Raw genomic sequence first — 23,338 nt, 5'->3', positions numbered from 1 at the left:
AAAGAAAAGAAAAGAAAAGAAAAGAAAAGAAAAGAAAAGAAAAGAAAAGAAAAGAAAAGAAAAGAAAAGAAAAGAAAAGAAAAGAAAAGAAAAGAAAAGAAAAGAAAAAGAAAAGAAAAGAAAAGAAAAGAAAAGAAAAGAAAAGAAAAGAAAAGAAAAGAAAAGAAAAGAAAAGAAAAGAAAAGAAAAGAAAAGAAAGAAAAGAAGAAAAGTGATGCCCTGGAACAGCTAGAGGGTATCTATGACACTGGCAGCACTTCAACTACACAACCATTATGTGACGCAGTGTTGAATAATCCACTGTAAAAACTGCAACTCACCTTCTGCATCTTCTGGCCTTGTAAGATCAATGACACCAGGACCCAGTTTTCCATCTTCATTGGGTTTCCCTGTTAACTGTGGGCCTAAATTCTCAAATCGTGCTCTTTCCTGGAAGAGAACAGAAATAGTTTTAATGCTCTATATATGTTAGTTTTCTTTGTGTGCCTGTGCATGTATGTATGTAGTCACATGTGCCTTGTTTTTTTAAATACTAACAATGAATGCATTTAATTAGAAATTTAACTCAGAGACTATTTTTTACAGATCCTGAACGTTTGCATTTATGAAAATCAGTTTTAAATGTGAAACATATAAAGAAGCTTTGAAATTATTTTGATCTGCACTGCCATAATGCATAGATGATTGTACATGCAAATACAAAACACACTTGGCAGGAAACAGTGTCAATCGATGCTGCTCACTTTGCCTTACCACATATTTCTAACTTAAACTGAAGAAGACAGCCAACATTCGGGTGATATAAAAATGCAGAAATTGAAAGAATTTGTATTAAAAAGTAATGCTAATCTAATGGAAAAAAAAATAAAAAAGCACGACTTTTCTCCACTAAGAGAATCAGTTTAGTCATCATACCTCAAAAAGTCTACATTTTACATCAGTTTTTCAAAGACAATTATTTTAAAGAAGTAATAATAGATAACAGAAATGATAGTATTATTTTTTTCTGGGAACTTAAATTGAACCTCATTGGAAAAGGACCCTAAGGGGTTAAGAGAAGAAAGGGAGAGGGAAGTGGAAGGGGAAGGGAAAAAAGATAAGGAAAGTAAAGGAAATAGGAAAGAAGTGCAGAGTCCTAGGAAAAATAAAATACGAAAAGCTTTTGAAAGCTGGAGACCTCCACAGGAAAATTGAAACTGGAAACTGAAAGGTATTTTATGGGTTAACCCAGTTAATTCTTCCATCAATTACTGGACAAGGTCACTACAATTGACAGTGTAGAACTGCCCGACAGTAGTAGTCTCTGTAGTGCTGCGTATCAGTAGCAAAGCATTCAATGGTTATCATTAATTTAGTGTTCTCATTTGAAGGAACATAACATGTTTTCCCTCTTGCCTTGTTGTTACCTCTTCAGACTAAACTTGGCATTATGTTGTACTTGTGAATGAATGAAACCTTGTTGTTCATTACTATGAAACAATATTAAATGTCATGTCAGCTTGAATTTACAGACATGAAATACCAGCTTTCAGCTCTACGAGCAGTTTCTCCATGTTACACTTAATGCATTATGCACAAGTAGAGTGCTGATTGCTGTTCAGTCTATTGTTCAATGACCTAGTTCTGTGCTTGTGTATGCTAGACATAAAGGAAAAGATTATGAGTTTCTCTCCTGCAACACTGTTAGAAACTTACAAATGTTCTTGAGAAACCAAACACACTTGATGGCCTTGACTTTTCACTCATTCCACCTCCAAATACTTCTTTGCATTATCACTGTATTTTAATAATATGCTTCAGTAATACCTATCAGCCAAACAGTTCAGGAACTCCTTTGATTCCACATTTGTTTGATTCCTCTACTCCTAGATTATTATGGTTAAATTAAAATTTGCAGGGGAAGGAAAAAAAAAGCAAAAAAACCTGATGCTGGATTTGGTACTACATGTAGCTGAGGCATTTCAAGTACTAATTCGATTTCTAAAAGTTCCTTGGAATCTTCCAATCATGTAACAAAACACCTCTGCACTTGGTATTCACTTAACTCAGAAACTTATTTTCCTCTGTAAAATCTGTGGTTGATGAAGGAGCGTATGTATACAATGAAACTGATATAAAAAAAGGAGTTATAGATGAAATGTGACTGCAGAGGCTCTCTGTAATACTCGAGGCCTAATGTTGCACTGAATTATGCTATGCAATGTAACAAGACATCCCGAATCATCGCGACGGGATCTGTTTTACTGGTAGATAGAGTAAAAAATAAGTTTATCAAAGATTCTGCATTCCATTGCAAAAGGCTGATTTGCAGTTGAGATAAAAACAAAGATCAGTATTAAGAAAACAGCTTTTCACATATATATTGTCTCTTCCAAAATATTTGCACTAAAACCTTTTTCTTAAGGATGTCAAAGCAGCACCTGCAGTACTCTGGGAAGAACAGCCTTTAAACGTGTTTCAGAAGAAATACCTTTCTGCTATAAAAATCAACAGACCCTGCTACATATCAATATGCACATTTGAAATATCTTTCTAGTCATTCATTCTCTTTGATTTTACCAGAAAATATTCTGTTGGAAAAAAAAATGAAGAGGGAAAAGAAAAAGTTTCTGAAAGAATATCAATATTTTGACACAGAAGGAGAAAAAGGCGAATTAAATGATAAGGTTCAGAAACAGCAGAACAAAAGCACTTATATCTTAAAAATATCTGCGCTTGTCAAACAAAGATGTACTTATAGTTATTACATAACTTCTTTCTTCTAATTCATGAAAAACCATAAAAAAGCTAAGTACATCTCAATCTTTGAATACCTTTTAAAGACATTTATTTGATTACTCGTTTTAACTAAAAATAATCTTCATAATTGCAATTGTAGGGAAAAAAAAATCAGTATCTGCACTAAGGTTAGACAAATTCAGAAGCAATGTGAAAAACAGGACAACATTCCTCAATTCTGATGATGCCTTTACAATTCACTGATATACAACAAATTCATCTGAAATTTGAATTTGTCCTAAAGAGAATAATTTGAACTAATAATCGTTTTGAAATCTACCTGTTTCCTAGCATGATCAAAAATAGAGAGGAAGAACAAATCTGCACATAGTATTCCTTTATGAACCAAAAAAGACAAACCTTTATTTAAACTAAGTACCTACAGTTACCAGCACATGCATTAAAGTAGCACACATCACTTCTGGATATATCGTTACTCCCCCCTACCACCTGCATTGATAAAAAATTTTGGTGAGTTTGCAGTAAAATGCACCACTACGGACAGTGCAGGTGTTTTATTTCCTGTGAAGAAGCATTCTGGATTTCTCTCTATTTTACTTTTTTTCTAGTACTGGCTCTGGAGCTTATACTGCACAGTCACATTAAGTTTTCCCAAACCAAAGGGTTTAGTTCATGGCACTGACAACCGTCTCAATCTCTTTCAAGCACAATTCAAATCCTTTGTGCTTCTGTTTATTTTGAACACAGTGTGAAAATCATCATGTCTCTAAGATAAGAAAAAGACAAGAGACTTCCTAAGATCCAAATCTTAATTTTCCTTTCTGTGATATTATTAGGCACTTATTTATGCATTGCCGGTCACAAACATGTAGGAAACGTAAAAGTTATTGAAAAAATTGAAGTCTGCTCAACTGTCTTGCAGGACTGTTGGTTCTCTAAGTGCTTTGAAATTATGATGTATGAGGTAGATGTTGCATATTAAATAAAGATATTTAAATTATAAAGCCCCCGTTAGTGAGAGCTGATGAATGTTAAATGTTATGAGCCACAAGGCTGTGGCATCCATCATATTCACATATTATCACAGTCAGTGATGGAGCAGCCCCAGTGATGACAGATAGACTGCTAGATAGTTATCCCTTATTTCCAGAGTCGCTGAGCAAGCCTATCAACCCCTTTGGCATTATTTTTAGCTTTGCATTAAATTAGCAATTTTCCATCACGTTCTGGCAGAAAGTATCAATTCCTTCTTCACAAGTGGAAGGTAGAAGAATGATTTACTAAAGCAAGGAGAAGAGGAAAAAGAAGCAGTTGCCCATTCCTCTGAAAAGGCTGTGAACTTCAAATGACTAGAAACAAATATAAAATTGTGATCTCATGAAAGAACAGCAATGAAACAGTAAGCACACAATAATGGCTTTTCTCTGCACTTAGATAAAAGCTGAATTTTTGATGTGCACAGTATATTTTCATAAAATTTTATATACTATGTTTTATACACTTATTGGCTATTCCATAATAATGTGTGTGCTAACAGTAAAATTGCTCTTAAATTTATGTGTGTTATTTATACGTTCCCACGTAACAATGCTTTTTGTTGTAAAAAATATTCTGTTTATTAATGTAACTTTACAACCACTGCATCCAAGATCCGTGGTAAATTAACGACATTTTTATTATTTTATAGTGTCATTAAATTTTTACTGATCACTCCATCAAACTGAAGCAATAAAGGCCATAATGCAAACTGGGACACTTAGATCAGGGGAGCAGGAAGGCATTCCATATAGTCTGAAGTAAACGGCTTGCTGTAAATGATATTTATACCATCTTTAAGGATGTGAGAATACTTGGACAAGTTTGGCAAAACTGCTTCTGTAGTACCATGGATTGTGTACTTAAATAACAGTTTACTTGCCAGGAAGACAAGTTTTTTCAAACCATATGCGAGAAGATGACTGATTGCATCCATCTCTTGAAAAATAATATATGAAATGTAATAATACACTGGGCACCCCTCCCTTCTGGATTACCAAGACTGATCCGACTATACCCATGCCTCAAATTATTTCAGCATGCTTGCTTTTTCCACATCTGAAATGTGTGCTCAGACTGAAATGGAAAATGGCATGCACGCTGATCGTTGTGTGAAAGATTTAAAAAATACATCTTTTTTGCAAACAAATACTTTTTATTTAAGTAGACATGTTTGGACAATGATGTAATACCCTTTATTTCAATAGTCTAGCATGGAAGCAGTTGCCAACATTAATTTAAAGAGCCAGTTTCTCTAAAATGAATTAATATGTGTTGTTCACTGAAGCCACAGAGTGTCTGACTGAAGGGATATTATTTCTTCTGAGGACAGTAGTTTAGTTAGAATGACTACAAATAATTATCACATGTTGTCTTTATGTATAAGATATATTTCTATTGAGTTATTCCACACTAAATATTCTAACAGCTTATTTGCTAACTGTTATCTATTCTCTTCCCAATACCATGGACGGCAAACAACTTATTATATTCAAAACATAATGACATCGTCAGCAAAACACGGAGAAATTTATTGTTGGCTTGAGTAATGAGGAAGCACAAGACCTTTTTTTTTTTGAATATCCTGGAAAGTCAATATACAAACATCCCAGGCTTTTTGCTTATTCTTACTACTTATTAACAGCTGGGACTGAAAAGTTAAATTGCCCTCCACTTTGAATCTTTTGCAACATCTTGGCACGGCAGGGATAATTACAAATTGACTTTCAGCCTTATCTCTGGGTATTTTAGTTATTATGGGTGGGAAGTTTAAACATTAACCTTATTACAACAGTGTCAATCATCCTACTAGTGTGCAGGCATGCAACTGCTGGAATTCCTTCGATGGCAGAGAAGATAAACACAATAGTTGCATTATCGTTACAAGTAAAAGAATGGCAACTCTATAGAAAGGCCTGTGGATTCTAAGAATTTTGTGGTGAATAGTTATAGCTCAATGGATTTTCACCCCAAATCACTGCTGTTTTCAGTTTTTGAAGTCCCTTAATACAATGTTCATAAACTGTTCCAATACTGCCTTTGTACACTGAACACACAGCATAGACTATCACACCTGCTGCAGACTAAAGGTTTTTCTTATATTACAGTGCCTCAAAACAAACATCCTGCTTGAAAAGGTGGGGTCATTAAAAAAAAAAAGTCATTAGGTCCCTTTGTTAAATATAGTCTTCCATGTTAAAGCATGACTGAAAAGTAACAGATTAAAAGCAGACAAAAGGAAATGTATGATTTATTTATTTATTTATTTTTGCCTGAGTGGCAAGCTTCAGCTGGCTTCCACATGACAGCATCACATACACAAACCCATCACAAGAAAACATTCCAAAGTTCCTGGGTAACACAATATCATAGTGATGGTCATGATATGGGCCTTTCTTCTTGAAGACACATTCAGTAGCCAAAATTGAGAATTGAAAAATAATCAGACTTTAAGGTATCAATGAAAATGTTTGAAACTGAAGTGCTAAAGGCCAAAAATTCATCAGATAAATATAAACCCAAACTGTCCACTTTTAAAAAGTCTCTTTAATTATTTTGGAAATCTGATTTTAAGGAACAGAATGCCAAGAGCCTCTGGATTATGCAAGCAGTAGGCATCCTGAGCTCTGAAAACGAATACGGATTTAGGCGATTCCCCTGACTACTGAAAACATATACCAGCAAGCCAACAGACTTCAGTGCACTGAAGTTTCCCTTTAAAAATAGGAGTGTATGAACTTAAAACTATTTTTCAAAAGCAAAGAAAAAACAGAGATAGCAAACATTTCCACCCAAGTAGGATATTATGCCCTCCTACTCGTGAGGTTTTGACATATCCTTAACTATTGCTGCACTTGCAGGCACTCCTTAGCTATTGATCTGCCCTGGTTAGATTACTTTCAACAGGATTACTGCACTTACTGAGCCCCCTTAACCAAACGCTTTAAATCTTTGTTCATATGGTTTTAATATGGTTTTAACCAATTGCAAGGTTATTTATAAGTTTGCAGCTCCCAGTAGTTAGAGTTATGAAGCGTTCAGACTTAAGCATATCCAGTTGTGTGGTAACCCAACTACTGCTTTCATGCGGTTTCCAACTTTTTATTCATGCACAAAGGCATGATGCATGGTTGTATCTGAGAACTCTTTGATTAACTCTTTGTTTCAGCAGCAAATTCATGTGGTAGTCTACAGTAAAATTACACATCAACCAAAATGTAAAGATTTTTTTTTTAATTACAGAAACTGTGGAGTACTACCTTATACTGATGAGAAGTGATTAGACTGAGAAAAACAAAGGGACAATCAATTAAATTAACAGCTAGTAAATGAAAAACAAACAAAAAGAGTTACTACTCAACACTACAGAATTCACAAGAGGTCAGAAAGAGTCCAAAGCCTGGGCTGCCACTTGTTTTTAAAAGACCTGGATAATTTTATGACTGTTAATAACATTTATAGTTACACATGCTAAGATAATCAAATCTCATGTTCCAGAGTGTAAGCTGTGCAATTGTCAGAGTTAAAGAGAAATTCCCTCTTTCACTCTGCTGTTCCCTTCTGCCCTCACCAGCATCTACAGATTATTAACTGGGAGCCTTCTAGCTAAAGCAGTTAATTTTCTTTTATAACATCAGGTAATGCCCACTATGTTTAAGGGAGGAGTGATGAATAGTTTAAGACTAAATCTATGTACCTTCTTGCAACTACAAAGAATCTGAGTGGAATCGTTTAAAAAATATATATATTCTTTTAACCAAGCAGATACACGTGCATTTCTGAGAGACAGTCAGATGACAATAATCACAAATGGCAACTGACACATACTTCTACCAGAAAACAGCACAAGGTGACTAATGCAAGCAATTCAGTAGCTACTCCTGGACCTTCAGAATGGCCATTCTTATTTCTAACGCCTCAATTACAAGAATAAACACATAAACACATGGCAAGGCATTTTCTTCTCCTTAGCAGAATAAATCAAACATAGGAACAATAAACATTTTGCTGTATTTCAGTTGAGTTTAGCAGACAGTTTAACCTTGTCAGTTATATGCTCACTTTGTCGAATGAAGACACTGAAATGCCTTCAATGTGTACATGAAGTACTTTTCCAAAGTACTTAGTGCCATGATTGTGTAAGCGTATCTGTGCATATTTTCCCAAATGTTTCTGCTTGTCATAAAGTTTCCTTAAAAGTATTACCATGCATTACAATTGGGACAGAATTTAGAAGACTAGAGGTTTGGTTCCTGTCCTCAAAACTGTGAATTTCCTTTTCTGTTAATCATCTAGTAATAGATTCCAGGCTGAAAAGACAGTTTTAGCAAGAAGCCACAGCAGTATAACAACCAGCAAAACTATCCTAAGATCAGCACAACGAGTGTTTTTTTTTTTTCCTTTCTTTTTGTAACGGGGAAAGAAAAAAAAAGAAGTCACAAATTTCATTTTCATTGTGGTGTTCTGCAAACCTCAACATCACAAAGGAAACTCAGCTGCCTTCCAGAAAAATCTGGGAAAAGAGAGATCTTAAAAAATCCAGTACACTGACACATACACACACCACTGGTCAGGCTTCTCAGGAAACAGCATGATGTTCTTATATAAACAATATAGAAGTGTATGAAAACAGACATATATATGTTTGATTTTAAACCTCTAAAAGCTAAAAGCATGGCAGCTGTCATCATAGATAGTTTCATTTCATCATTTTAATTATGCAAGGTGCATGCCAGATTTTGTGACACAATGAAACAGTACTGAAAAAAAAAAAGGATAAAATTGTGTAATAACCACCTATCAAGCAGCAATAAATGCATTTTTCCTATTGTGTGAGTAGTGGTTATGATGATTTAAAAACAAATACTTGGAATATTCTATTTTCAAGTATTTCTAAAGTAAGGAACTAAATTTCTGGGGAAAATCTGAACCTAAGTTTTGTGCACTTATTACAGAAATATCTGCACAACAACAGCGTTGAACACTGCAGGTACAGATGCCAGCATTTCCATCAGATGCTCTGAATGCATTGCTGGGGGAACTGAACCCTTTGTTTATACTGAGTGCAATCCCCTAGACAGGGCTGTTCCATTCCATTTTCAGAAGACACCTGAAGTAGCTTAAATTGGTGATGCACAAGACACTTGGGCTTAAATGTTCATATTCATATTTAGAATTAGAAATGCAATCAAGGCAGTTAAAATCCCACTGAATGCTACTGTGTTCAAATATATGCCTTGGCTTATGCTATATGTAAATATATAATTGCATATCATGCATATATAGATTAAGAAGGCTTTTTCTCTATCAGTATGCTTTTTCCCTCCATTTTGTAGCATTTTAGGCATATTTTTTCAAGGAGGCTTTTTATGACTGCTGCTTATATATTACTGTATGTATACTCAGTCATTTTTCGTTATGTTCAGAGAGAAAATAAACATATCACTAAAGAATAAATAAAGACGGGTGACAATGGAACAATGATAATAACATCATTATGCAGTGTTTTGCCTCTTGTACCCCATCAATGCCATGTTTTTCTCTATTTCAGCCTCAGGAAAATGTGGCAGTTACTGTTTATGTCAGGAAGGCAAGATTACTGTTTGCAAGATTACAATATCAAGTGTGATGTGTATAATGACTGTGATGATACAGACATATACCTCATCTCCTGTCTTTAATCTTCATTCAAGAGAAAAACAAAAAAAAACAAAAAAAAACAGCAAGTTGCAATTCCTGCAGGCTCACACAGTCCTTAAGTTTGTAAGAAACTAAGCACTTGTAGTTCATTCCAGCACAAGCCATGCATACATGGATCACCAGTACTGAACTCCAGGAAAATACTTATGTGCAAGTGTATAGTTCTTGTATGGTTACACTGAATCTGATGATAAAAATTGAACTTCTTCCCAGGCTAAGATACTTCCCATACTTTCTCTTCTTTTTCTCTTTGAGCAAGGTAGGCTGAAAGCCTGTGGGTGTGGAGGGGAATTATTCTTGTTTAGATGTAAAACAATAGAAAATCAAGTCCCACAAGAAGACAGTATCTTACATCCACAATGGCCTAGCTGAAGGCAAAGGAACAACTCTCTGTCACTGAAATTGCCTTATTCATTTACTTATCTTTCTAATGCAACCAGAGCTACGTTGTCCAAAAATTACATTTTTAAGATTTGTACTCTAGTAAAAAGCAACACAAACTCAATTCATGAACGTTATAAATTTATCACAAAAGAAAAGAAAGCAACTAATAAAATAGGACAAAGGTTCCAATTTTTTTATATCCAACAGGCAAATACATGCAAATATTTACTTCCTGGAAATTTGTCAAGATTTACATTGGACGGAAGAAGCAACTCTTCCACAGAGGAAGAAAAAATCAAAATAATGTAAGGGAGAAGGTACTTTATAAGAGTAACTGAAGGCTATGCATATTTTTTCATGCAGAATCCAGGATGCCTTACACCTGAAACCATCTTAAATGCAAAATGACTACCTACAGGCTGAAAAAATTATGTGGTTTTACTACTGCAATATACAAGGACAAAACTGCTAGTTATCTATAGCTAATGCTACTGGCAAAAATCCATTCTCTAGCTTTTCATTTAAAGTAGAATGATTTTATAAACATTGTTTTGCTTTCATCATAAAAAGCTTGTTTTAAATTTCCCACATAAGATATCTATTAAAGTACTCTTCAGATCAATGCAACAATGACAATTTAGAAAATGCTGTTTTATCGTAACAATGAGTCTTGGATGGGAGTTTCAGAAACTGCAGTTTCACCTACTGAGCATGTAAGGCACTTATATCCCACCTATGACCTATTTTTGAGCTATTTTTTTAGTATCAGCATAGACTGAGTCCTGCATACATCTCTCAGCATTTAAAATAATGTTTTTCTTTCTTTTTCCTTGACCTCGTTAATCCATACTAGACGACATACGTGAAAATGCTCATATAATTAACTGAAGGAACATTCCAACACCTCATTCCAGTGGAAGATTTTTGCTACTCTGTAGACAAATACAATCAGTGTCATTGAGTAAGAGGGAATTTCCTGTTTCATACCTCCATTACTACTTTGTGTATTTGTATACTTCACAGTTATGTTCATATTTTCTACTTTTTTTTTTTTTTTTTTGTTACAGGAAAGAGAATAATAACATCCTGGAAAAGCAATCAATATTTTGGAGCCTTTTACTACTATATATGTAAAGAATCATAATACCTGCCACTGCGCAGCAGTAGAATCCACAACAGTTTAGAAAAAAAGTTGGCAACAGTATCTCCAGGCACTGAGAGGGGAAATTATTATCTTCTGGTTACCCAGAAAGTCAATGATTAAACTGTGAACTGAACCCAGGACTACTGAACATTAGGCCAGTCCACTGGCTGTTATGCCACAGTGCCTCCACCGTAAATCTATTTGATGGATTTTTCAGTCATGGAACATTAAAGGCTCTGCTCTTGTCTAATGAATATGTTTAAAGAAAACAGTACAAACAAAAGCAAATGTAACACTTGAATTATCTGAGAAGCATTGCTTTGATGTCACACTTGGATAAAGGATTTCCTACTGCAGACCTACACACACTCATACATTCTGAAAAATATTTTAGCCAACACCACTAGCTGGCATACTGGCATCTATTTATGTCTGAGAAGGGAACATAATCAGTTTTAGTTGGTTAAGTATGTGCCGAGCCAAATTTTATATTATGACCAAAAGCTTGGCAGTGCAGTAGCAGTGGCAATAGCAGAAAATTGCTTACAGTGTTATCTGCCAGATTACTTGAACGATTTACATTGGGTTTTCAAAAGAGTTTGGAGTATTAAAAACTTAAGATTTGGAAAAGCCTTGAACTGTGGATTTTTGTTCCTAATTGCAACGTGATGCACAGGAGAGGGTTATAAGTATGAACTTACTAAATGAAGCTTTTCTTTTTTATAATACAAACCACCCATTTAGGAGCAGTTCAGTTTCAACTCTATTATTTTTTTCTTTAAATTGAAGATTTGGAGAGCCAATTGATTTAGATTAAATGCTCAACCTTTCACATTCACTTGTTTAAGATTCATGTTGACATTGTACTAAATACAGCGATAGAGTTTGTATTCCAGATAAATTGATCTGACTACAAGCCTCACTCTTTAGTAAGATTCTTACTCCAAGATAAATCAATATTTAATATCTCCTGCAACAGCCCTAGTAGATTATTTTAAACCTTTTCTCCATCCCATTAAGTTACCTTTAAAAATTCTTTATACAAGCTTTCACAGATGACTTCTGAAAAACTGGTTTATGAAAAGCAGTTTGAAATTCATTAATTCAGATGGAAAGGGTTTTTTAATCTTCCTGCATTGTGCTGATCACTAAATCCATCTCTGTTTAGCTAATTCTCTTGCTCAGCTAATTTGAAAAATAAACAAATACTTCCTGTAAATCTGCAAGACAGATTTTAAACATAAAGAAAAGTATCCTTACACGGCTAACTGTATGGGAGAAAGTATCTTTAGAGCATGGACTTCTGCAAAAACAGAATGACCAGGGATCTCTGTAACTCCCTGAGAGGACGGGTACTCTGCAACATCAGGTACTAGCCTCCACTCACCTCCAATCCAGCTGCCACATCAACTAAGAGAAGCAGTGATAAGCAGCTAATACAAGCTTGGCTCAGGCATCAGTCACATTCCAGATTCCATTTTGAACCTTAAAATCTACCATCGTCTCCCTCGCCTCTTCCCACCTTCCAGTCTTGTGGAGCAGCAAAGGAGGAGGAAAAACATCTCTTCCCGCTCCCTCAAACCTCTCCTATGGCTAAGAGCCCCAGTGGGATAGAAGTCTTTGATATCAGAAGAATGCAAACAGCAATACTCGGGTTTGCCTCTTCGTAGGGTTTAGAAACAGAGACATAAGAGGAATTGCAAATCATTATATATTGGGAGAACTGAAAGGGATTATGCCAAAAGGAAGGAAAGAGCTATATACTCTGGAGCTATCTGGGTGCATATCCACCACTCAAACTACAGGATCTTCATATTTCTACCTGTGCTCTCCCTTATTCTTATTTCTTACACTGCATTCAAAGCACAGTTTCAGAGACACTGTCTGCAGCAGTGAAGCTGTCCCATTCATCACCTTCCAACCTACTGGTTTCTTACACACACCGTCCATAATTCTTTAATTCTTCTGATTCAGCTCTTTGTGGGGTCATACTAAAAAACTCAAACAGTGAAAGGTTTCAGCTTGAAAAAAAGGTGAGGGGTGACTTTTTGGTTTTGGAGCCGTGTTTTGTTGCTTTCAAAGCAGAGTTATTACACAATAATTTCTAAATTATTGTGTCCTTGAAGAGCCAGTTAGCTGCAGCACAGTGCAAGGTTGGAGAACCAGTGCTGAGAACCTCCTTGCTCTGGAGTGGCAGCATGTGGAACCTGGTTGCTCTTGCCTTGCAAATTCTATTTAAGATCTTTGTCTCAGAACTATTACATGCTTTTGTTTGCTTAAAAGCAGAGCCTAAAGGGGTTTGATCCTAAATTAATTCTTTCATTACTGACAAAATATAAATATTAGAGGAGAGAAAAACACGACCGATTATCTTATAAAGCGGCTTTTCATTTTATCTCTATTCTTTGCCTACCTCTAAGCAATCAGAAACATGATAAAATGTGTATTCTGCTTATGAGAATGGCATTGTGTTCAGCTTAGTCCTGAACCCATGTAAAAGGCAGATTTTGTGACAAGAATAGTTATATACAGAACACACCCATTCTACAGAAAAATGTGTGAAACAATCGTCACTTTTCACCACATAAGATGCTAGTGGGAATTCTACTGTGGAAATTGCGTGCTATTCTATTAAGACGTGACACACAACAGCAATATGAAGATGTTATCTTGTTAAGATTTTACAAGAGTTCCAGCCAAAGCACACTGAGGGTAAGCAGTAGGAAAGAAGAGCAGCATCAGGGAGATGGGGAAAGGAGACCCAAGCTGGCAGATCACTGCAAACACTGCAAGAAAATTTTCATCTGTCTCATGATAACAGAACAACAGAGATTTCCACTGCCTGAACTATAGTCTGCATCATATCAGGAGTGCTCCAGATCCTAATACCAGAGGACTGGGATTTCAAAACATTTGAAGGATGAATAAGTAATGTAGGTCCCGGTTCAGAGAGGCACCCACGTTGAAATCCACCCTCAATATAGCAAACGCTTTACATTAAGAGAGCTTAGGTAGGGGTCAGGAACAGGAGATCACTTGTTTTTTCTCCTTTTTACTGAAGTTGGTAATACTGTCCTTACACATTTCCAAATAGCTACAGTAACACAGCAAAAAATGAAATAAATGGAAACCAGTTGACAAACTGAAGTAGTACACTTCCTCTTCTTCTCTGATAATTCACGTATATACTACAAATTTCTCATACTGCAGCTCATTACTGTTGCCTATCCACGCTGGTGAGTACACACTGAGAAACTACAGATGGCTTTTGCACTGAATGGTACAGAAACCCTTTGTACCAGAATATGCTGTTTAGTGCAAAGGACTCATAGGTGTCCTTGTTTATACAGTGTCAGTCTGCAACTGTGAATATTAACTCATTAGCCTCTTCTCAAAGAAAGAGGGTAGCATGTGGGAATGAGGGTGGGAGAAAAGTCTTCAGAACGACACATTACTTGTATTTTCTAAAAGAAAACAAAATACTGACACTTCATCAGTAAGGTGCTTAGCAGCTATGATGTGGCATGATCCATAGTATGATTCTGAAGAATTAAACACAAGTTAAGCAAAAAAGGGCACAAAGCTAATACCCTGACAAAGAACAATTCCTTGGAAGGAGAGTGCAGCCAGACAACCTAATCTTATTTATGAGTACTGAAAGAGATGGACTGGTACCAGGTGAGGAACAGAATTCTGGCGAGAAGCTGGCAATTCAATATGCTCTGGCAACCTGCTGAAGCTTTAACTGAACAAAGTTTTACAGTACATGATGTGTCAATGACTCACTTTGTGTACAGTTCTAATGCACATCCTCACAGTGATAGCTTCAATTTATACTGGCATCTGAAATATAGCAAAGACTGTTTCCGGGCTTTAGAAAGGGAGGAAGCATGTAAAAATAGGATGCACTATGCAAAAATGCACATGTATATAAAATAAAGTTCATCTGAATAGCAATCATATAATGAAACTTCACAATTTAACTCAGGGATGCGAAGAAAATAGCAATGAGAATGCATCTATTGCCTGCTATTCCAAGAAGCTTTTTGGAAAAAAGTAACAGTGAAAACATGCAAATCTACCTGATCAACACAGGTCTGACATTAAACCACATGGGTCCACTTCTTTTACTAGCTGTTTAATAAACTGCTCTGGAATAGGTAGAGATGTTTCCAAAAGCTTGTCTCAGTGTTCTCCCTCAGTTAATGAATGTCAGCAAGTTGAAGAGAACAGAAATTTGATATGTTTTTCCATCCTTTCTCATTGAAGCATTTGCAACGTGTTAGAGGCCACAGGCATAAAACTGAAATACTGAGAAATTAATGTTGTCTGTAGATTTTCAGGAAGTAATCTGGGCAATTTCAGCTTGTGGCATACTTCAGGTTTTAAGTAGTGTTATAACAGCTTACTATGACTTGAACATGATTTTAGTATGAGTAATCTGATGTTTAATATCATTTATTACCCTGTTACACATTTCCAATTGAGATAGACCTGTTTATGGAGTTAGTATTAAGTGACTACAAATGGACAAGCTACATGAAGTGAACAGTTTAACTCAACAAATATAGTTCTTGTCTTTTCCAAGTACTCCTGGAGGATCAGCAAATTCTATACATGTATAAGTAACTCATAAGAGTTCAAACAATCTAACTTGATAGTTACGTATGAACTATGCACTTAGGCACTCAATAGTAAGCTGCTTGTGATTTATGCTCTAGTTGGTCGCCTATTACAAATTACATAGTTTTTGATGCCTGCCTCAATGGTAAGTAGTGCAACATTGCCTTAAACTACCTGCAAAAAAACTACTGGGAATTCCCTCAGCTAGAAGGCCTTTCAGTTTGTAGAAAGCCTTTACTTGTATCTATCAATTCCTGCATCCATTACCTTCACCTTCATAGAAAAAAAGGTGAACCTGCCTCTGGCATACCATTGGTAGAAAAAAAATTGGCAGTGGAAAGGCACAAAGCAGCAAGCTCTGCAGGATCCCTAGATTTAACCGCCACAAAGTTCACAGAGCTGCTGTAAAGATCTTTAAATAGCATCAGCAATGTATCAGGGAAAAGAAATTTCCCCTGATACTGTGATTTTCATCTGGTCAACACAGAGTTTGGAGTGGGCGCTCAATCATAAGCAACTGTTGTGTTTTTTTTTTTAATAAACAGGGGCTGATCCATTTGGGCACAAACATAAACACCTGCAACTGTGCAAAAATGTCTGTGCTCATATGTAAACACAGAAATTAAAATCTGTTTGCAAGAATATTTGTGAAAACAAAATGAAGAAATAAATATGGCCAAATTCCACTAATTAGATCTTAAATAATCACTGCAAATACTGTTTTGGCATTACTTGCTCAACTCTTTTCATGAGATGATGAAAATTTTACCTGCTAGCATGCTTATTCTTTTTTTAGAAGAGAAAGAGTTAAGGCAGTACAAAGTAGCATATAATCCCACAAACAGGCAGCTGAGTAAATATCCTACAACAACAGTGAATGTATTCTATTTATCATATCTATTGATGTATCCTAGTGACACCTGAGAAATAGGAGGCATCTTCAATTTTAGAAAGTAATGAACATCAGACAAAGAAATCCTAATTTATCTTTACTTAATCTACTGCAGTTAACAGAACTATATTGGCAATGTATCCAGTGCTATACATTTACTTGGAGCCATACATACAGAGAACTTGGAAATAAATGGCAGTAACTCTGTTGATGCCTGTGCTCATAACTAAGCGTGAAATATTATGCAAATGCAATATGTATTCTGTACTTCTCAGGACATTTGAAGAAGTGGTATGATAGGATTGTGCAGCTACCACACTGATCCACAGCTTAAATCAGTGAATATATTCCTGTCCCAGAGAATTTATGCTTGAACAGTAATCTTCAAACTTTATTGTTTGTGGAGAAGTCTAACAAAAACGTAGAAGACATTTCAGCCCATATCTGCGAAGTCTCCTGAGTAGCTTAAAACTGTACATAAGAAGATACAATCATCACGCTATTATAGTCATGATATTCTTCATGACATAACATCATCCTCCTGGAAAAATTCTCCCTGTTGGTTTCAGCACATATGTCAGCATTCACCTCTGGGACCCATTTTCATCAAATTCTGCTCTTTTGGGATTTTTACTGCTTCAGGATTTAAGGGAGAAAACCAAAGCAGGACAAAACTTTTAATCCTTTCCACAGGAAATACCCCATGCAAAGGAGAAAGCAACTTATTTGGTATTTTTTCTTGTGATAGAAAATAGAAGAAATGGGCCAACTGCTCCTTTTATTATTATCATCATAATTATTGAGTTCTAAAACATTCAGCTAGGCAACTCTCCAAGTAGCTGTAACAACAGAATTAAAACACCACAGTTGTGTTCAGCCACCATACAAGCTTACTGTTAAGTGCAGTTAGTGGCAAAACTAGCAACTCATACCAGAAGAGAGAGTTTCTTTCCTGGAAATAGTATTTTCCTGCTAAGTGCTTTTGTGATTCAACTGGAAGCAATGAGAAACTTGAAAAGTTCAGCTAATATTGAAACTTTATTCAGTATACCATGTGTGTGCCTGTGTGTATAGTCAATCACATTTCATGCTAGTCCTTCAGGTGCATTTTCTTTTAATTTCTTAAACCTGTACATCACTAAAGGTCGAACTTTATATTTTTTAATTTATGGTCCAATAAAGTTTCAGTGATTTATACTTTGTAAAGTTGCATTTACTCAATTAACTGATCAACAGACAAATAATGTAGATTTTATTTCAATCAGATATGACATAATTTAGGGAACTAAGCATTTAATGGCACATGTGATGCACCAAAGCGCAAATGCACAAAGTGCCTACTCAAGATAATTTTGGAAAATAAGTTGAGCAAGAGGCTTAAAAAGATGGGTCTGTATAGCAAATGCTTCAATTGGTGCAAAACCAGGTCCATAGTAAGCTGGCACCAAAGCTAACTTGTCTGTAAATTTAGATGACCTACATACACCAGAGATTTTACACTGTTTCTTTTTGTCTTCTCATTGTCAATTCCAGAGTTTGAGTGAATGTGTATTTTTAATGTGCAAATTGCAAATACATTATTTTTATGTATATAATTATTGTATTTATATAATATAAAAATATATTTTTTATATGGGTACACTGATAGGTGTGAGTACAGATGTATTTATTTAAGTGTAAGTAGCAGTGTGTTTTAGTTAAGAGTGTGCAATCCACTACAGACTGAATCCTAAGGATCCTTACAGACGGGAAGTGAACGTTCCATGCACAGCTTTAATATTTCTATCTCTTGAGTTTGAGAACAGGCTTGACAAGATTTCATACCCACAGCATTCTGCACCTGGTTCCCATTATAAACATGGCCTTGATAATGGAGCTATGTTCTTATTCGGGGGCTAACGTTGGCAGTGGCATTTTCCTCCCATAACTCTTATAATCTGAGTACCAGTATTAGGGCTGCATTTGACCTCTCTGTGTATCTGAAATTACAAATTCCATCACCTTCCTTGCTAAATACAGAGAGATCAGATAAAACAACTCTTTAAACATTGGGAAAATTTCTAAGCCTGGTTTTATTTCCTGTGATATCTGTGAAAGCTAGTGATATAGTACAGACTTCAAGGTTAGATCAGAAATAATTTTTTGTTCTCTGTTTGTTTTTAATGGAAGCATTTCTCTTTAAAAAAATATGGTTGGAGACACAGGGATTAGGGATTTTTCCGCAAAGCTCTGTTTTGAATTTCATTCCAAATTACATTTTGAAGTTCTAATTGTGAAGATAAACTCACTGCCACACTTCTCCTGAGTCTGAGGGATTTAAAAAACACCCAGCACTACAACGGTGTGTTTAATTCCTGATCAGGCCTTAAAATAAATGATTTTTAAAAAAGGAAAAAGATAATGCACATCGTGTCCTATTGTTATCTTAGAACTACACTGATTTAGAAAAGCAGTGCAAGCACCTGTGATAATAAAATTCGTACAAGAGCAAAACCTATTAACATCCTGAACTTCTCAGAAACACAGCACAGATTTCCCTGGTACGATAGGCTGCCTAGGAAGCCTGGTCATAACACAGACAACAAATCCAGCAAAAAAGTACTTTGGCATTGCTAATTTTTTTCCTCTTCTTCCTTGTTATATTAATGTCATGCTTTATCTTGTCATTCAATTTCAAATACTGGAAGCAACAGCATCAACAAAAAGATTTTTTCCAGCTACAAAGCTAAATATTTGAAGTCCAATATGTTTTCCAGTTCTAATAAAAGGGGGCAGTATTACATCAGCTGAAATTCTGAATTGCCCAAACAATCATAAATAGTGCTGGAGAAGGATACAAAACTACTGAGTTTCACTAAAAATAGGCAGTAATACACAGATACTAATGAACTTGCTTGTCTGCCATGGGGAAAATCTTCAGAGTTAGTAGGTTCCTACACTGCAGCTATTTCAGAAACTTTTTACTGGAGAAACTACTTTTCTTTGAAAATTATTTAGGAAGCATTATAGCTAATATAAAATGAAAGCAGACTTTTCATGTAGCTAGGGTAAGTCTCAAAAGGAAATGGCAAAGTTATTACAGTTTCAAAATATTTTGGAAAATTTGAAAAAAAAAGGATTTTTTTTTTAATTCTAAAATAGCAGTGCTTTAGAAAGTTAACTTTGAACATCCAGTATAAGAAAAAACTTTGCTTAAACACATTACTTACAGCCACAAAGAAGATTACTAAATAGGCCAAATTTGCAGTAGCAATATACAACTTACAAATACAACTAGTGTATAAAGGACAATTTTAAAATGATGAGGTCTGCTGCTATTTGTATTTGAATGTTTTCCCTATTCTGGGACATCTAGCTCACACAACTCATTTATCTATTGTAAAATGATGTGACTGCAAAGGGCAATGTGTGCAATGTGTCTTTCTGCATCTCAGAAACTCCCCAGGTAAAGCTTTGTTGACAGAACAGGATGATGTATTCAGGAAAACTAGTTTCCCAGTTGCAGTGTCTCTGTTGAAATCAGATTCTTCATTACACAGATGAAATACGCTCCCCCAGAGTTAAATAAATCAGTTGCTTTCTTTTTTTCTCCCTATACAGTTTCACATTCTTTATTATAGAATTTAAAAATACATATTTAAACTTACACTGAATTATACCTAAGTGTAAGCTATAGAGGGTGTGACCTTCCTTAAGTTGTGGTGAGAACAGTACCTAGCAGGATGACTCTTTAGACAATACCATAAAAAAAGTAACAAATTTTCAAAGCTAGTCATTTTCTATTGATACTGTCATTCAAGTTTTTTGGCCAAGCTATGAGGCATTTGCCCTCTGATTACAAGCAGAATTAAGATTTAACCAACAGAAGCAAGGATCCAGTTGGAAATGCTTACAGCTTCTGTTACATCTTCAAGTGCAATGAAATATAAGCACTGACTTCCTATTTAACAGCTGCAAAATAAGAAACCAAAGGGGAAAAAAAAAGGCTTTTCTTGATAATAGATATAATGTTAATAGATGAATGAGATGTGAATCTAAACCACTCATTCATAAAGACTTATAAAAATCCACGAGGGCCTTATGACCAGTTTATTCACCTTCTCAATGTAAGCGTAGTTATCATCACGGTTGGTGAAAGGAGAAGAGCTAATGGAACACAACACTCTGAAAATCTAGCTGCTTAAATGTGTGCTCAAAAAAAAACATATTTCAGAAATGCCTAATAACAAAGATGATGGTAACCAGGTGCTTCTCTTGGTGATTACCTGAGAAACACACTTGCAGAAAAGATTCTGTGCCTCCTGCATCTGCATTTACTCTGACTGTAAGTCTGAATGTATGGGGAGAAAAAGGCTGGTGGAAAAAATGCCACCAACATAATCCAGTACCGCTTGTATTTTCAAAAAAAAAAAACAATAAGTGATGGAGTCCTTGCAGGACTACAGGCAAAAGAAGATTATATATATACAGCTAGTAACTTTTTCTACAAAGACTTCCTGAAGTGTTTTTATTAGGCAAACTTTGCACGCGTGTGCAGCAGCTTCATGTACATGATGAAGCGTAACAGCTCCAGAGGAGTTGTTACACTCTATTGTGTCAGTAATCCACATATTTAACAGTCCCTAAACACAGCAGACCGTATCACCTCCAAAGGGGTCGTTATGGCTTATCAAGTCAAATCCAAATGCCTAAACATGGATTTGATCAATAGACTGTAACATCTCCATGGGTAAATAATATACATTTTTAAGAATTTTCACATCTTATATACAAACTGTTGTCTATCTTAGGATAAATTAATGTGGATTCAAATCTTAAAACTTTGATTTAGAAATAAGAAAGGAATAAAAGGCTCATTGTAAGAGGTACTAAAGTATGATAATTTCCAGGAAATAGGTGGGGACTCACATCATTTATTTTGAGGACTAACTCTGGTTTCCTACTGCAAATAAACAGTTGTCTGAAAATCTACAAAAGGGTGAGAATGGAACAAGAACATAAAAATATCATACTAAATTCTGCTTCCTCTCAGATCTCAATGAATCTGCTTCACAGGTAAGATAATCAGGAGGTGGGGATATCTGTAGGTCTGGCAGATACATTGTCGCTATTTCACAGAATCACAGAATGGTTTACCTTGGAAAGGACTTCTGGAAATCAAGTTGCCCTGGACCACATCTGGATGTGAGAATATTTAGTGGCTATCCTGACTTAATATATTTTTCTCCAGCTTTTTCTCCAAGATTAGCATGTAACTGTGTGTATTTTCGAAGCGTTTTTGTCAATGTTTTCATGCTTGATACATACATCATCATTTATATTACAGATTACATACTATTTTCCGGTTCAGTTAAAGCCTTAAATCAAATCAAATCAAATCTTCTAGGAAATCATACTCTTCCAAAATAATAAGATAATAATAGCTCTAGAATGCAAATTCTGTTTAAGTATTTTAATGCACTCATTTTTGTTGAAGGTAAACATGGAAAAAAGTCATAACCACTGAACAAAGAATTCTCTGACATTTCTACTTCTGTCACGTCATGAGGAAAGAGTGCTCTGGTCTATTTTCTGGATTTTCTTCATTCCCTCCCCTTCCCCAGTATTTCTCTTTAATCTGTGAAGGCACTGACACACTTGCTTCTCCCCTTTTCTCAGTTAGCCTGTACCTGACATACACCAGGTGAGGTAGAAAAAAAACAGCTCTGCTCTGGTGACTTTTTGCCTCGCATACATGAACTGAAAAAACTCTGTAACTGTCAATGTCCTCAGAATAGCATCATCTCTGAAGTGTATCCTAATGTTAATGGTTTAGCAAATGGTAAAGTCTGACTGCGCCAGAGAGCTGCACATTTTTGTTGTATACTTTCTGATGTGTGAATATCTGTAAGCACTTTTAAAGCTTTGTAGGGGTTTGTGTTTGAACAGCAGAATATGAACACAGGTAATTTTCAATTCTGTGTCTTTAACCAAATACCAAGTTTTCTGAGACTTAAATGACACGTTTTCTAAAAGCCTAGGCCCAGGCTTTGAAGCTATGTACATCATTTTGTAAGCGCAATCATTTGCACAACAAACCATTACCAGCTATCTGAACTTGAAGACCAGCAACTGACCAAGACTCAATAGCTTTTTTTAAACCATCTGCAGGCAATTAATTTGTCATCTTTTTCCGGTGCCAGCTTCTAACTATTCATTTATAAATGTCTAATTACCTGAAGCCAATTTCTGAAAATTTGGTCCTGAAAACATAGCTTCCCCATTCTTCAAAAGAAAGCAATCCAGACTTGCAACTATGTTATCAAAGCTTCAGTGGGATTATGAACGAAAGTATACACTATGTTCTTTGCATACAATTATTTCAAAATTATGCTTTTTTATTGAAGTGATCTGTCATTCCCTCCCCTCATTTTGATCATCATACTCACAATTTTTAGAGTAAAAGAAATATGTCATAATGTAAAAATTGAAAGGGCAGAGGGTAAAAGAAAGGGAGGGGGGCTGGGAAGAATGTTCTAGAATTCTATTTGCGCAAAGGATGCTTCTGTTCTTCATGTATTTTATACATGCTACAAAGCATAAATATATTCCTATAGAATACATTACTCTGACTCAATCCTTCTTTTTTCCCCTAAATTAAATTGTCAGGATATATCCTGATTTTAAAAGCCTAATTTATTTCCCATTCTTTTGTAAGCTTTGCCTTTCCTTGCATCCTCAGAGCAAGGATAACAGACCAGCACACCAAAGCTAAAATCAGAGAACAGACTGCCACTTTTTCTCGCCTTGACTCTATAATACATGCTACAGTAAACAAAACA

General features: G+C 35.5%; 1 protein-coding gene across 8 annotated transcripts in view; it reads right to left on the bottom strand.

Moving 5' to 3' along the window:
- Positions 1-23,338, bottom strand: part of SOX6 (SRY-box transcription factor 6) — a 361,252-nt gene that overhangs the window by 31,831 nt on the left and 306,083 nt on the right. For all 8 annotated transcript variants that reach the window (XM_065755272.1, XM_065755269.1, XM_065755275.1 and 5 more), the window contains one exon: positions 321-429. In XM_065755272.1, coding sequence (XP_065611344.1) covers positions 321-429 — 109 coding nt within the window. The remainder of the gene's footprint in view (positions 1-320; positions 430-23,338) is intronic.

The sequence above is a fragment of the Cyrtonyx montezumae genome, unplaced genomic scaffold (assembly GCF_038088225.1).
Source record: "Cyrtonyx montezumae isolate F1298 unplaced genomic scaffold, pur_monq_1.0 scaffold_10, whole genome shotgun sequence".
NCBI classification, from domain to species: Eukaryota; Metazoa; Chordata; class Aves; order Galliformes; family Odontophoridae; genus Cyrtonyx; species Cyrtonyx montezumae.
The sequence above is the reverse complement of the archived record's forward strand: the minus strand, read 5'-3'. Positions and strand labels throughout refer to the sequence as shown.